The sequence below is a fragment of the Anarhichas minor genome, unplaced genomic scaffold (assembly GCF_050575085.1).
Source record: "Anarhichas minor isolate MPS153535 unplaced genomic scaffold, ASM5057508v1 ptg000011l, whole genome shotgun sequence".
NCBI lineage: Eukaryota > Metazoa > Chordata > Actinopteri > Perciformes > Anarhichadidae > Anarhichas > Anarhichas minor.
This window is the reverse complement of record NW_027466457.1, coordinates 1,170,282-1,183,512: the sequence shown is the minus strand read 5'-3', so window position 1 is coordinate 1,183,512 and position 13,231 is coordinate 1,170,282. Positions and strand designations below refer to the sequence as shown.

At 42.3% G+C, this 13,231-nt stretch overlaps 1 protein-coding gene across 1 annotated transcript; it reads left to right on the top strand.

The window, feature by feature from the left end:
• Positions 1–5,444: 5,444 nt before the first annotated feature.
• Positions 5,445–6,383, top strand: phlda2 (pleckstrin homology-like domain, family A, member 2). Its single transcript, XM_076089978.1, has 2 exons — positions 5,445–5,970; positions 6,078–6,383. The coding sequence occupies exon 1, from the start codon at positions 5,515–5,517 to the stop codon at positions 5,929–5,931; it is 417 nt and encodes a 138-aa protein (XP_075946093.1). The 5' UTR covers positions 5,445–5,514; the 3' UTR covers positions 5,932–5,970; positions 6,078–6,383.
• The last annotated feature ends 6,848 nt before the right edge of the window (positions 6,384–13,231 follow it).

Genomic DNA, 13,231 nt, shown 5'->3' with positions numbered 1-13,231 from the left:
CTGTGTGTACTGTACTTCAGTACAATTACATGTACTTAGGTACACAATGTGCTTCTATTTCACTACATTGTAAAGGTTCTCTTTTTAACATTCAGAGCATTGATATAGCAGTAAACAGCTATTTGCTATGTAAAGATATAGTGCAGTAATGTCTACCTGAGCAGAGAATGAAGTGGCCAGGCCGGCTGTGCAGCAGGTCATGTATGTGCATGTACGAGTGCCCCAGTGGCCAGCACATGGCCGCCACTCTGCACTGCTCTCTTACGGCGGTTATATCTGATAACGCTGTCCCGAAGCGTAGCACCCACCCTCTGGTTCCCTCTTAGCTTAGCGCTGTTAGCGCTGTCAGCCCCTTTGCCATTGTTTGCACTGTTAGCACTGTTAGCACCGTTAGCTGCAACCGCTGGCTCAGCCATTGCAATGCTGAGAGCTGTTGAGAGGCAATGCAATCGCCTTAAGTATTTTTGAGGAGACATATTTCTTTACATTTACCTGACAGCTGTAGTTATTCATTTAGAGATCAAACTACACACAAGTAAATAAAGGAGTTCATCTTCTCTCAACCAACTACAATATTAAAATGCTACTTATGTCAATGCAACAATAATTAATACTCTGACAGCAGACATTCTGCTTTTGATGCTAATCTTTTCAATGCAGGACGTCTAATTGTAATTGAGTATTTATAGATTCTTCTATTCCTACTTTGATTTCATTTAAAGGATATTTAATAGTTATTCCATCCCTACATTCGTCTCCGGCTGTAACATAAGGAATCACCTTATGTTACAGCCCATTGGCAATCTTTGACTGCCATCATAGACTAACTGTCCAGTTCCTCAACAGATAGACTGTTTTTTTTTTTTTATTGTTCTCCAACGGTTCCTCTTCAACTGAGAGCTGCCTTCCTCAGCCATTTGTTCTTTTTCCCACGCTGCTGAATGCCAGTGTGGCCACATACACACACAGGCAGGGCTTATCAGAACAATGCCTCAAATAGCTCCGGAGTCTCATCACAAGGGCATGTCACCAAAGAGCAGAAGAGGATATGTGTGTGTGTGTGTGTGTGTGTGTGTGTGTGTGTGTGTGTGTGTGAGAGAGAGACAGGCCGAAGTCATAAACGTGTCACACTATGCAGCTGTTACCTGCGAGCTCTGCTGTACTTGTCAGCGGCTCATCACAGCCAGCTCATCCATACTGCTCCCCATTGTTAAGCTGACTATGTATAGTCCACTGTCTGAGGGGGGCTTCATGATGTACATAAACATAAAGTGCACGCAAACACAAAATGCAACGTTCATTTAATTGTGTAGCGATAATGGTTATGCAAAACCCAGTTCAGGATAATGTCCATTTCCAAAAGGTCTTATTTATCATGTATAAAACTATATGCAGTATAATCAATAACTACCAAACTCTCGAGAATATTCTCTTGTTTTTTTACAAGCCTCCAAAATCAATAATTGTTTGGAATTTTAACAGAAAGCGTCTTTAAAGAAGTTGTATTTAACATTCTGAACATCATAGCAGCAGCCAACAATTTGCTGTGTAAAGATATAGTGCAGTAATGTCTACCTGAGCAGAGAGTTTAGTCGTTCTCCCTCTGTGTGTGTGTGTTGTTATCAGAGCTTCTTCTTGCTTTGTATATATTAGTTTTCTGGTGGTTTTGGTTCAATTGCAGGTTTAGATTAACTTGTTTAGGCCCCTAATCCTACAAAGCACCTCAAATAACATATCCAAAATGAATCAAGTATAGTTCCTCAACCATAAGGCTTATATGCATATTTCTGGTCTCCTTTGAAAGGTAAGAAGGAAGGAAGGAAGGAATACAAATACATTGTAAGTTAACCTATATTTCTATTACCGTTCCAGAGTAAATGGAGATTCACTGAAGGAAAAACAAGATTTGATTCCTCGTCTAGTATATTCAATTTCAAATGCAATATCACCATTATAACCAGGATCTATGGATTATGATGCAACTGAATGTGCATTAATCTTCACTACAGCTGTGAGCGTATATTTGATTAAAATACACTAAAATACACCATTTAGGATACAATGTATAAAGACATACTCAGGCGGTCTCCATGTATGTTTACTGGTCACTGTTTACTGGGAGTTTTACCTCAAAACATTATTTATTTCCAATAAATCAATCAATCAATATTCATACTGAAGAGCTCCATGCTATACAGGCATATCTTCTATAAATAGACCATCTTTCATCGCAACTTTTTGTAACTTTACCACAAGGGTGGATTCGGTACTGGGTCCGTCGGGGTCAAGGAGTTCAAAAATTAGGAAAAAAATGTATTTAAATTTGACAATAAATATTAATAAATGTATACACACTGTTCAAATGTATAGTGACTTGTTCTCAGTGGCTGTAACAACGTACATTCATTTATCAGAGCTCTTCAGTCATGTTCTGTGTAACCCATGTGTAATGTCTATTAAAAGTTGTATTAATAGAAATAGATTCATCTCAAACACATCAGCAGACATAGTCTGCTGATTTATTTTCATCCTAAACAAGTCATTTCCTGCACGGTTTAAGGAGTTGACCTCTTTTGTGTTTTAGGTGTTTTGTGTGACTCACAGTAAGCATGCAGCAGCTTCATGCCCCGACTTGACTACCAAACTTTTGGTCCTTCTGGTCCTTCCACCTGCTGTCTTGTCACACCCATGTGCTGCTGCAAAACTCCATCCCACTGAAGTAAACAAGATTAAAAGAAAGACAGACATGAAGTTGTTTTGTTACCCCCTGTGCTATGTAACTCACATTGTATCTGTTCATTTTATAATCAAAACCCTCCTCGCTTGTTGCAGAAGACACATTATCTTACTTCCTGTCTCTGTGTGCGTCTCTGGGGTTTTTTGTTTTGTCTATACGGAGACAGTGAGAACTGGAGGGCACTGATTTGAATACGAGGTTGTCACAACACACCTCCTGAGACACAGGACTTAATCTGACTCCCTCCAGAAAGAGTTGTACTTTCTCACAAACTGGAAAAACAAGAAGAAACAGTGACACATTGGCGTTTTGTTGCTGTTGGAGTTGTGCAAAGGGTTTATTTGAGAAATTTGATGTTGGCCAAAACACTTTGTCCAATTTCTATATTTCCTTTTTTCTCTATCTTTTTCGAAACACGTGCAAACACCACCGCTGCGTATATATCTCCAACCCTCTTCACAGGGAAAATAAATTATGATCCGATTATATAGACACAACATAGTCATCCACATGTGCACACACTCTGTCTCACCCACACCTGGCTCTCCTTTGGCAAGCAAACTCCTCCAAAGTAAGGCGCTCCACCACACACTGAGTCACTGCCTGGGCATGTCTGCGAGTCTCCACCGCAAGCAAAAAAGCTATATATGCACACATCACAGGATCTCTCTCTCTCTCTCACACACACACACATACTGTACCAGGCAACAAAGAGAAAAGCCCCAAAAACAAAGGTGGTGGTGCACCTCTTCACTCAACAGAAGCAGTTGTGCTGTTTGACTCGGAACACACATGTGGTTTCCTTTTCTTTGAGATCAGAGGGTTAAACTGGCCGCCACATCCCGCTCCAGTGTCAGCGATCATGCAGTGGTTGCTTCGCAGTCAGCTCGCCGTGCTGTTTAAAGTGATTCACCAGTTGTTACGCCTTTGGTGCAGTCAAATGTCAGTATGGCCGTGGTGGTGTCCATGTGTCTCACCCGGGGGTCTCTCTAGCTCATGTGGGCACAAAGCGGTTTGATTCCAATGGGGTCACCCGGATATTTGCATAATTACTGGAGAACTCTGGAGAAGTAGTGTGCGTGTGCGTGTGTTGAGAGCCTGAGCCCGCGATGACATTTCACTTCCGGAGGGGAGATGTTTCCAAAATGTCTGAGAGAGGAGACTGATAGTGAGGCAGCCTGCGTGGGTGCTTGATGCACGTTCGCCACTGTACACTGTGAACTATCTGAATTGGGCACATGGGGTCAAGGATGTTATGTGTGTTGTCGGGTTTTTTTTGGTATCAATCCTATTGACACGAGCATCTATACCCTAAACAAGACTTGACATCTGTAGCGTTGATACGTTGGAGCTTTATCCCTGTGGGCTTCAGACAGTGGCACAGCGATACACATTTAAAGTCTGCTCCTCTCAGTCTGACGTGAACCGGGACTGAGTCAGTCAGCTGATAGAGTGACAGTGTGGTCAGTTGTTAATGAAGAGGCTCGGCATGGGACTGGCAGATGTGATCTATGCAGTGAAATCAAAGGGCATACGACATGTCACCTCAGGTTGCATCAAAATCATGTGCTGAACCCCTTTTCTTCCTTATTTCGTTCTTTAAACACACTGTAAAACATACAGAAATTTAGTGGAATCAACTTAGTCTTTGTCATTAATGCAAATATAGACATTTTATGAATTGAAAGTTTATTCAACTTAACATTTTGGATTTTACATCAGGCATTGAGTTCACCTGACTTGACGTCTTTAGACTGGAAATGATGAGTTGAGATATAGTTCAGTTAACTCAATAAATGGCGTTTTTAACAAAACACGATCAGCATTAGCAGACGTCCTATCATCCATTGTTTGAGAGTTCAAACTATCCAAAGACATGATGGATTTTGTTTGTGCATGTTTATTCTCGTAGAAGCCTTGTTTTCACAATAATAATTGTGAAATTAGGCGAATCACACTGAAGTTTAGGAAATGCGTAATCTGCTTTCTAAACCTTGAACCCATTCTCTTGTTGTAGCTGCTGACACACAGTATGATAAATCCTCTGCTCACTGAACAGCTCCTGGACTGTTTGGGTGCATTTCAGCAGCTTGAGAGCCACAGACAGGAATAGCAGAGTTTATGTAAAATACCACTGAGGCGAAACAAGTTTCATCTGAAGTATTATACCCTTTAAAAGAATAACAGAGCAGGGTGGCACAACAACTACCTGGCACAGTGAAGGCATAAAGGGAATGAATTACCAGGCTGTCATGGAACGAGTCTGGATCATCAACTTTAACAGGGAATTCAGAAGTTCCTCTGAAATAGATGTTGATTTTAAAGGTTCACAGGGCCAGACTGGCTTTACGCATGTGCTCAGCTCACTCTGTGCACATCTGGTAATAAACCATATTAGAATGAATCATTCACTGCAGAGTGGGCAAATATTTGGACTTATCTTAGCAGTAGGATGTGGATTAGTAATTAACATGTTGAAGGTGTAATTAGGTCCACGTTAGGACTTCCTCTGCCCCCCCCCCCCCCCCCCCCCTCCCTGCACCACAGCTTCCGCCCACACACAGCCTTGAATTACTCCACTGGCAACTGTTGCATTCCCAAGTCATCTGACGTCAAGTGGGAAGGGCTCAGACCAGAGTAGGCTATAAAAGTCCTCTGCTACCTTGGTCCATTCACAACGACACTCTGGATTACCGAAGCCTCTGTAGAGAAGCTCCTTCCTCGGGCTCCTCCTCGGACGACACAGAAGGGGTTCACAAACCTTCCCGACATAAACAATGAAAATGTCAGCGGCGGAGATCAGCCAGGTCCTCAAGGAGGGAGAGCTAGAGAAGAGGAGCGACAACCTGCTCCAGTTCTGGAAGAGGAAGACGTGCGTCCTGACCACGGACAGCCTCAACATTTACGCCGACACGCAGAAGCGCAACAGGGGCAAGGAGCTCAAGCTGCAGTCCATCAAGAAGGTGGACTGCGTGGAGCGCACCGGCAAGTTCGTCTATTTCACCATCGTTACCACAGACAATAAAGAGATTGATTTCCGGTGCTCCGGGGAGGAGAACTGCTGGAACGCGGTGATCACCATGGCTCTAATCGATTATCAGAATAGAAAGGCCATCCAGGACTTTAAAACGCGGCAGGACAATGAGAGCTCGTCACCCGGACAGCAAGAGAGGCGCATGGCGAGGGCGCCCTGAGCCGCTGTGGGACTCTAGCAGTTAATCACTCCTAATATGGTGAGGGACACCCCATCGCATGTTGCTGACATTATGTATGAAAAAGAATACACATTAGCAGTAGCTGAACGCAGAAACTAACGATGTTTTTTTCAATGTCTTTATAGTGTCAAAGTGGACCATACATGTATAATAAGCGGACCAAAAGGAAGACGAGGTCATCCGCTCCAGAGATGAAGGATTGTTGGGGACTGAGCCCTCGGAGAGCGGGGACAACGGATCTCAACCGACACACGGAGAGATTTTCAGAAGCTCCACACACGGGACTGAACTCTTGAATTGTCAAAACTATTTCAAGTTTGCTCTACTGGGAGGAATGACTCCTAAAACCATGATGTTAATTTATTTGTTTCCAGGATATGTTGTTACTGGCAAACAGCTTGTGTTGTTTAAATTATTTACTATTTCTATATTGTGTTGAGTGTGTATTTATTTGAATAAAAAATCGTAAATTTTTAACATAACTCGGCCCTCTCCTCTACTTTTGTTATTCATGTCTCAACGAGAACCTTGTCTACTTGGTGTCAATGTCTGTTAGTATCTCATTACAGCCATATGGAGTCAGTAACAGTATATTTGACACGTGGGAACGCTTTTCACCAACAGCATTTCTTAGCAAATGCCAGACATGCAACAGTAAAAAGGGAGTGGAGGACAGGAAAGTCCCTTTCCTTTCTGCTGTCAGGTGGAATGTGACTCTTTACTGTCAGTGGAAGGTTTCAGGCTTGAGTCATAACTGATAAGCAGATTTAGTCACCAGCACGGGACACTTAAAAGACTAAGTGATGACTTTGAACACACCTCAACTGCTTCCGAGGTGTGGTAGGTGTATAGGTCGCCACTGTTACATTTAAAAAGTGGTTACTTCATGTGTTCTGTTGGTGGTGTTTTGGACTTCGAGCTTCACAAAAGCTGAACTTGGTTTTAGTCGATATTCAGATGACTCCTCTTCAACCACCTTATCAGGTGCCTCTGTTCCTTAAAAGGAAGCGAAAACACACAGGAAGTCCACTTTACTGCCCTGTCATCATGACATAAAGGCGGTTTCAATGGCTATAATGTGACACCAGGTACACACCTATTTAATTATATTTGCTCAACCCAGTGAGCAGGGCTTTAGTCATATTCAGAAAACCTTGCAAGGCCTATAAAAGAGAGATAATACAATTGAAGTGAAAGAACAAATCATTCTAAATTAGCTGTTATTTAGTAATTATTGGCTGTGTGTTAGATTAGACACCAACAATAAACTTTAAACTCTGGGGTTGGTTGTAACATGTAACAAGAGTAATAAGATGACTCACAGGTGCACATACAATAAAATAAAAATATTTTCTGTGAACGGGAATAAAGAATAAAGAATAAAGTGTTTGAGCTAAAACACTAGCACTGTGTATCCTGAACACTGTGTGGACATTAAAAAAAAGACGTGTCCTCTTTGGCCTGAGCCCCCCTACAAATAAATACCTCCGGTCATGGATCTTGTGGAGTGGAAGTGTGTTAAGAGCACAAATGCCCAGAGGTCAAAGGTGACAGAAAGCTGAATCTCTGGCCTGCCGTAATGAAGTGTATATAGTGGAGTCACACTCCTTCCGTCCCATCCCAACCGTGTGTGCAGCTTTGAAGTAGGATCACACTACAATGAACGCATCAAAGGGTTAGACTGATCTGAGGAGTATTACCCGAGTGGACGGGCCTCCTTTCTAAAAATACCGTGTCACAAATTGGCACCACTTTAATGTCACACACACACACACACACACACACACACACACACACACACACACACTTGGTCCCTGAGCCAAGAGCCACACACTTTTTTTGTTACCAGTGCATGTTATTATTTTCTACACAATTTGACACAGGAATTCCTTCTTGTTTAAGCATTTAACGTGACTCTAAGCAGTGTTTTCAGAAGCTGATGATTCACAATCCACTGTACATCTGAAGGTGCTCTTTACTTCCTCGCTCGTCTGGACGCACACACACACACACACACACACACACACCGTCTCTTCCTCACTGATCTCAGGCTGCATAAACATCCTCTGACGCAGCACTAGTCACATTCAGGCCGCACTTGTAGCCTTGGCGTCATCACTCCATACAGGCTGTCGTTATGTGGACGGATCATGGCTGCGCAACACTGAATTCATTGTCACATTCTTGAGGAAAAGATACATGCAATAAGTAGAGGATGCGAGAAAAGTGAGTGCAGGGCCATGAACTGTATACACGTCTTCAGTTAATCTTCAGTTTTTAAACCGAGCGGGACAGAATGTCTGATTCGGAGGCGTTTATCGTAAACATGAGCTGTAGTGAGGACAAGCTGAGGCAGTGCGTATGGTGTGACAGCTGAGCAGGTTGTTGTGAGGTGAAGGTCGGTGGCCAGAAGAAACTTGTCTCACTCCCACACAAGCAGCAATAACTCTACAATATGTCAAGGTACTATTGAAATGCAGATGTGAATCTTTTATGTTGTCCTCTTCGTGGAGTAGTTTGCCTCGACATGAAAAAATGACTCAGTCCATTAGAGCACTGTGTTGTCTGAAGACCAGAGTGTTGCCGGGACGGAAAATGCTTTAATGCTTATTGTGGAGCAAATTGTGACATTTAGGAAAGTCTTGTTTAATCTTGTTCTGTAAACTATTGTTTTTCTTCTCATGCAGGGCCCTAAGATCAACTGAGGACACTGGTTATCGCCTCAGTTTTGTGTCTGAGAATTTGGGTGTTGTGTACATTCAACAGTTACACACAAATTAGCACTGTTAGCAACTAACAGCGCGAGTCCCAGTATTCAAATATCTCCTTGATTTAGTCCCTAAATGTAATTATTCATCAATTATTTGACATTATTTAATGAGCTTGCCAGTGGGGCACGATCACATGCACTAACCTTGTGTGACGTTACAGCTCATTAAGAGTATGTCTGGACGTTTCAAACAGCCTATAGGACGTCAGGGTAGCGCCGCCTGAAGACGTGTGTGCACCACTTCACTTCACAGCGTAATTTACGGGATCGCTTTGGTATGCGTCATCACTCTGCTTCCTGTAAGCCCCTGACATGTGGGAACTTCTATCTTTGTTTCACTTCAACCTGTTGCGTCATTTCCTCACTGGCTTTTCCGGTCAGAATCCAATCTGACGCCAGCAAGAGACAACACTAGCGCTTTGTGTAAATACAAACCTCTAATAACCCAAACAGCAGAGGCTACCAGGGTATTAGGCAAGGCCTCGGGAGATAGTCTGATTACTAACAGATCTGTGTCGGACATGATCTATTAATTGTGGAACTTACTGTTATTATTTTCTGATGAGCTGAAACAGTACAGCTGTCTTAAAAAAGCTGGCAGCTGTGTACCTGGTCTTTAGTCTTTTTTAGGAATGGGATTATGTCAGAGAAGTGCTATTCACGGCTCGTTTTACAGGAAAGAACCTCTTCAGGTATGTCCCCTTGTGACGCATGGCTCAGGTGAGTGCATACCTGAGCATATACCTGAGTAAATATAGAGACAGACATACACCCTTAGGCCATGCCGGAAACAATACAAAGTCATGATGTATATACCGTAAATATTTTCAGTCAAAATTGGGCCAAAAGAATGTTTGCTTGATCAAAATCCAGCTCTCCATGTCTCTCTGCTGTTTCCCATTCATCATTCGTCCATCCAAATAACGGCCACCATATTCCCTGATGTGCTCTTGCGGTTACATTTGGACAAATTTCCCCCAAATCTTATCCACAAGGGCGTCATTCTTCTAATCATCTGTAGCCGTGACAACAGTGTTTGTTTTTAACATCCAACATCCTTTTCTGTCTGCTGAGTCACAGGGAAAGAACTCCTCATATCCGCGTCTTCAGCTCTCATATCTGCCCACTCTCGGGCTGTGACAGTCACAAACCTGTAACCCACCTCTACTACACAGAAGCTAGGGCACAACTCTGAATGTGTATCTAGTGACACATACACACTGGGACTGAACAACTTTCAAAACCTCTTGTCATCAGAGCTGTGACTCGTCATCTTCAGTTAGTGATGAAACCTAATAGCTTTCTATGTCCAGACCACATCCACTACTAAGATAGAAATATAGAAAGAAAAGTCTGCAACATTTTAAGCAACCTCAACATATGTCAGAGTAAGGCGGTATTTCCCCAAATCACTCTTTGACGGCCTGTTTTTCAATGAGAATCTTACCAATGTGGCCCCTCTCATATCTAAGACATGTGTGTGTGTTGAATATGCACAACCTCACACACACATGCTGTATATATACACACAAAGTGTTGGCAGGGACTGCACCGCTGAGCGGGGATCATGTTGCTTTAGACCCAGCTGTCTGGAGAGAAGCCTCAGACAGAGAGGGGAGACGCTGTCAGGAATGTCTACGCGGCAGCGAGAGGGCGGACGGCTCCATGTGCGCTCTGCGGCCTGAGGAAGAAGTCAAAGGTCAGATGGAGTAGGAGTCACACTTTAGACTCGTAGTAAGGACACAGCAGCTTTGACTTGGAGTTTAAAGTGAAGACATTCAGGTTTTGACCGTATAAATTGATGACGTGAAAATGTCATTTTAATGGACAGCATTCAGAGATCTGAATCACGTGTAGCTTAACTTGCAGTTTCCTACTTGTGACTTGAGTCCGAGTGTTATAGTAAGAGAAGTAGTTTGGAGGTAAATTTGATCATACGTCTCACCTACCCTGAGTAGCATCTAGTCACATCATCCATAATGTTGGGATGGATGTCAATATGTAAGTGAGTAAGTAAGAAAAGAAATAAACAGATGTATAACAATCTAAAGTCATAACCAAAATATAGCAGTGGAGCAGAATATGCTGGGGTGCTGGAGTCTGGAGTCTGATCACAGTCTACTGTATCTGGGCTCCTGAGGGGGGGGTTTAGTTACCAGCACCTGCCCGAGTGGGTGTGTGAAGAGATGAACAAGAACAGATTACAATAACATTACATTTCCCAGCCTGGAAGTCTCATGAAAGACATTTTTCAGAACTTGAATATTCCTCAACATTTTTTTCTGTTTTGGTTATGTCTGCAGACTCTGTGTGTGTGTGTGCGTGTGTGTGTGTGTGTGTGTGCGCGCGCAAAGTTTCATCTCAGTGCAGTACAACATCTGGAGAAAAGTTGAACCCATATCACTTTAGATTCCATGTTAATTCTATATAGTACACCTGAGATACACTGCTTTTATGTTTTACACATGCTGATGTCACCTGAAGTGATGTGCTTTACATTTCTGGCAGCAGCAGTTTTTAGGGAATAAACAGAAGAAACAAGAAATAAAGAGAAACACACAGGAAATTCCTCGGCAAAGCACTGGTTACACTGTGTGGCAGCCATGTGATTTCAGCTGAATGTCACTCACATGAATTACAGTAAGTTACATCAGATTGTCGATGCAGCAAATAAGGCAGGAACATGATGAACTTCGTCTGATGTGAAACCGAAGGTAAAACGAATGGCTGTAATAACCTGTAATAAGCTGTAACGATGGCCCCGGGTCCAGAGCCTTTATCAGAGCGAGAGGAAATTAGTTCACCGTAGATATTACACAAGAGGAAAGCGGGTGAAATACAAAGGAAGATAAATGAGCACATAATGAGCACATAAAAGGAGGGAGGGGAAATTCCAGAGCAAAGCATATTGCAAGAAACAGAAGAAGAGTTTGCTTAAGAAGAGAAATGGATGCAGGAATTCCCCCGAGACACACCAAAGCCAACAATATACCAGGTGCTATCTAATCAACTGGTAATGCAGCAGGGATACTGCGCCCTGAACAAACAGTCTGCTGAAGGATATTCAATCTGTCTTTACTTATAGGAAATGGTTTGGAAACTTTTTGCTTTTTGTGTACGAAACAGTAAGGATTAAAGGTGCACCAAATCACCTTTTACTTTGGAAGAAACCACAAACGTCAATTACTTAACTGTCAATCAATGGTTTCATTTCTCACTAGCCAGAATATTCTGTCAATATTACATAATTATGTGGTATTTTTAGTTATATCATTTAACTGAAAACAATCAAAAAGAAGCTTAAAAAAGAGCTTTCTTTCATAGTTTTGTGGGAAATATTTGGAAAACGTTATATTCTACTTGATATTAAGTGCACAACAGGGACATTAAGGCTGTCTGTTTGAAACTGTCTTTGTCAGAGTGAAAGGGCCACAAGGAGAAGGCTGAGGAAGCTGGAAAGTCCCTTTATAAGATAACAGGTTCTCAGACAATTCATTCTTCCAGATCCTATGTATTGCTGGAGCTGCGTGGCTCCAGCTCCCTGATCACTTCAGCAGTGTGGTATTGACCCAACAGCAAATGTCTCCATCAATCATAGCAGGACCCAACAGGGCTGCATTGTTCAAAGACTCAGCAGAGGGTGCTTTAATCACTGTTGATCTGGTTGTGGGCTTGTGTTTCCGAATTCTGCATACCTTCGCTGAGGTGATGTGATCTCTCTGCAGCCACCCAGGAGCTGTGTGGGTTGATCTATGAACAGACGGATGGCTGGATGGCTGGCTGAAGGGCAGGGAGCTCGGAAACAAAGGAAACAGAGAAATACACAACAATGCAGAGTTTAATTTGTGTTCCTCTCAATTCTTTTCTTCTTACTGAAGGAAAACTTAACTTTATTACGACTTTGGTTGTATTTTCATTGCTCTTGCCATCAGGTTCACCAGTTATGATAATACTGCACCCATGAAAGTAAATGCATCCAACAGATACAGAACACCATCAGCATTTACTTACAAATGTAGTTCTTATATTCACTCTCCTTTTTTAGCTGTTTTGTCTTCCAGCTCCTGGGAGAATTATCTGGCTCTATAGCTGCTAAATGCTCCATTATGTTCACCAGCTGTGTGCTAACTTTTTTATGTTTTCTGTAGCAGGTAGTAAACAAAAGATTTATCATTATTTCTTTCTATGGTTAAATAAAGGGCACTGCTGAGAGCTGTGGCAGTGAAGCATAACAGTAAAGTTGCAGGCTGTGAATCCAAAACAATGAGCTGAAAAATGGCAAGATGGTACTCGCCGAGTCGGGCGATAATCATCTGTTTAACCATTTCAACCATTCTGGATATAAATATTGATTAGAGCAAGTATACATACTTATTTGACTATTAACTTGTCCAGCGTTAGCAATGTTATGGTAGCCAAGTGTCCAGTTAGTATGTCAGCAGACTGTCGGTGTTGATTATCAGTTAACGTTCAAAATGAGCAAGTTTTGATTTTAACTAAATTCTAAAA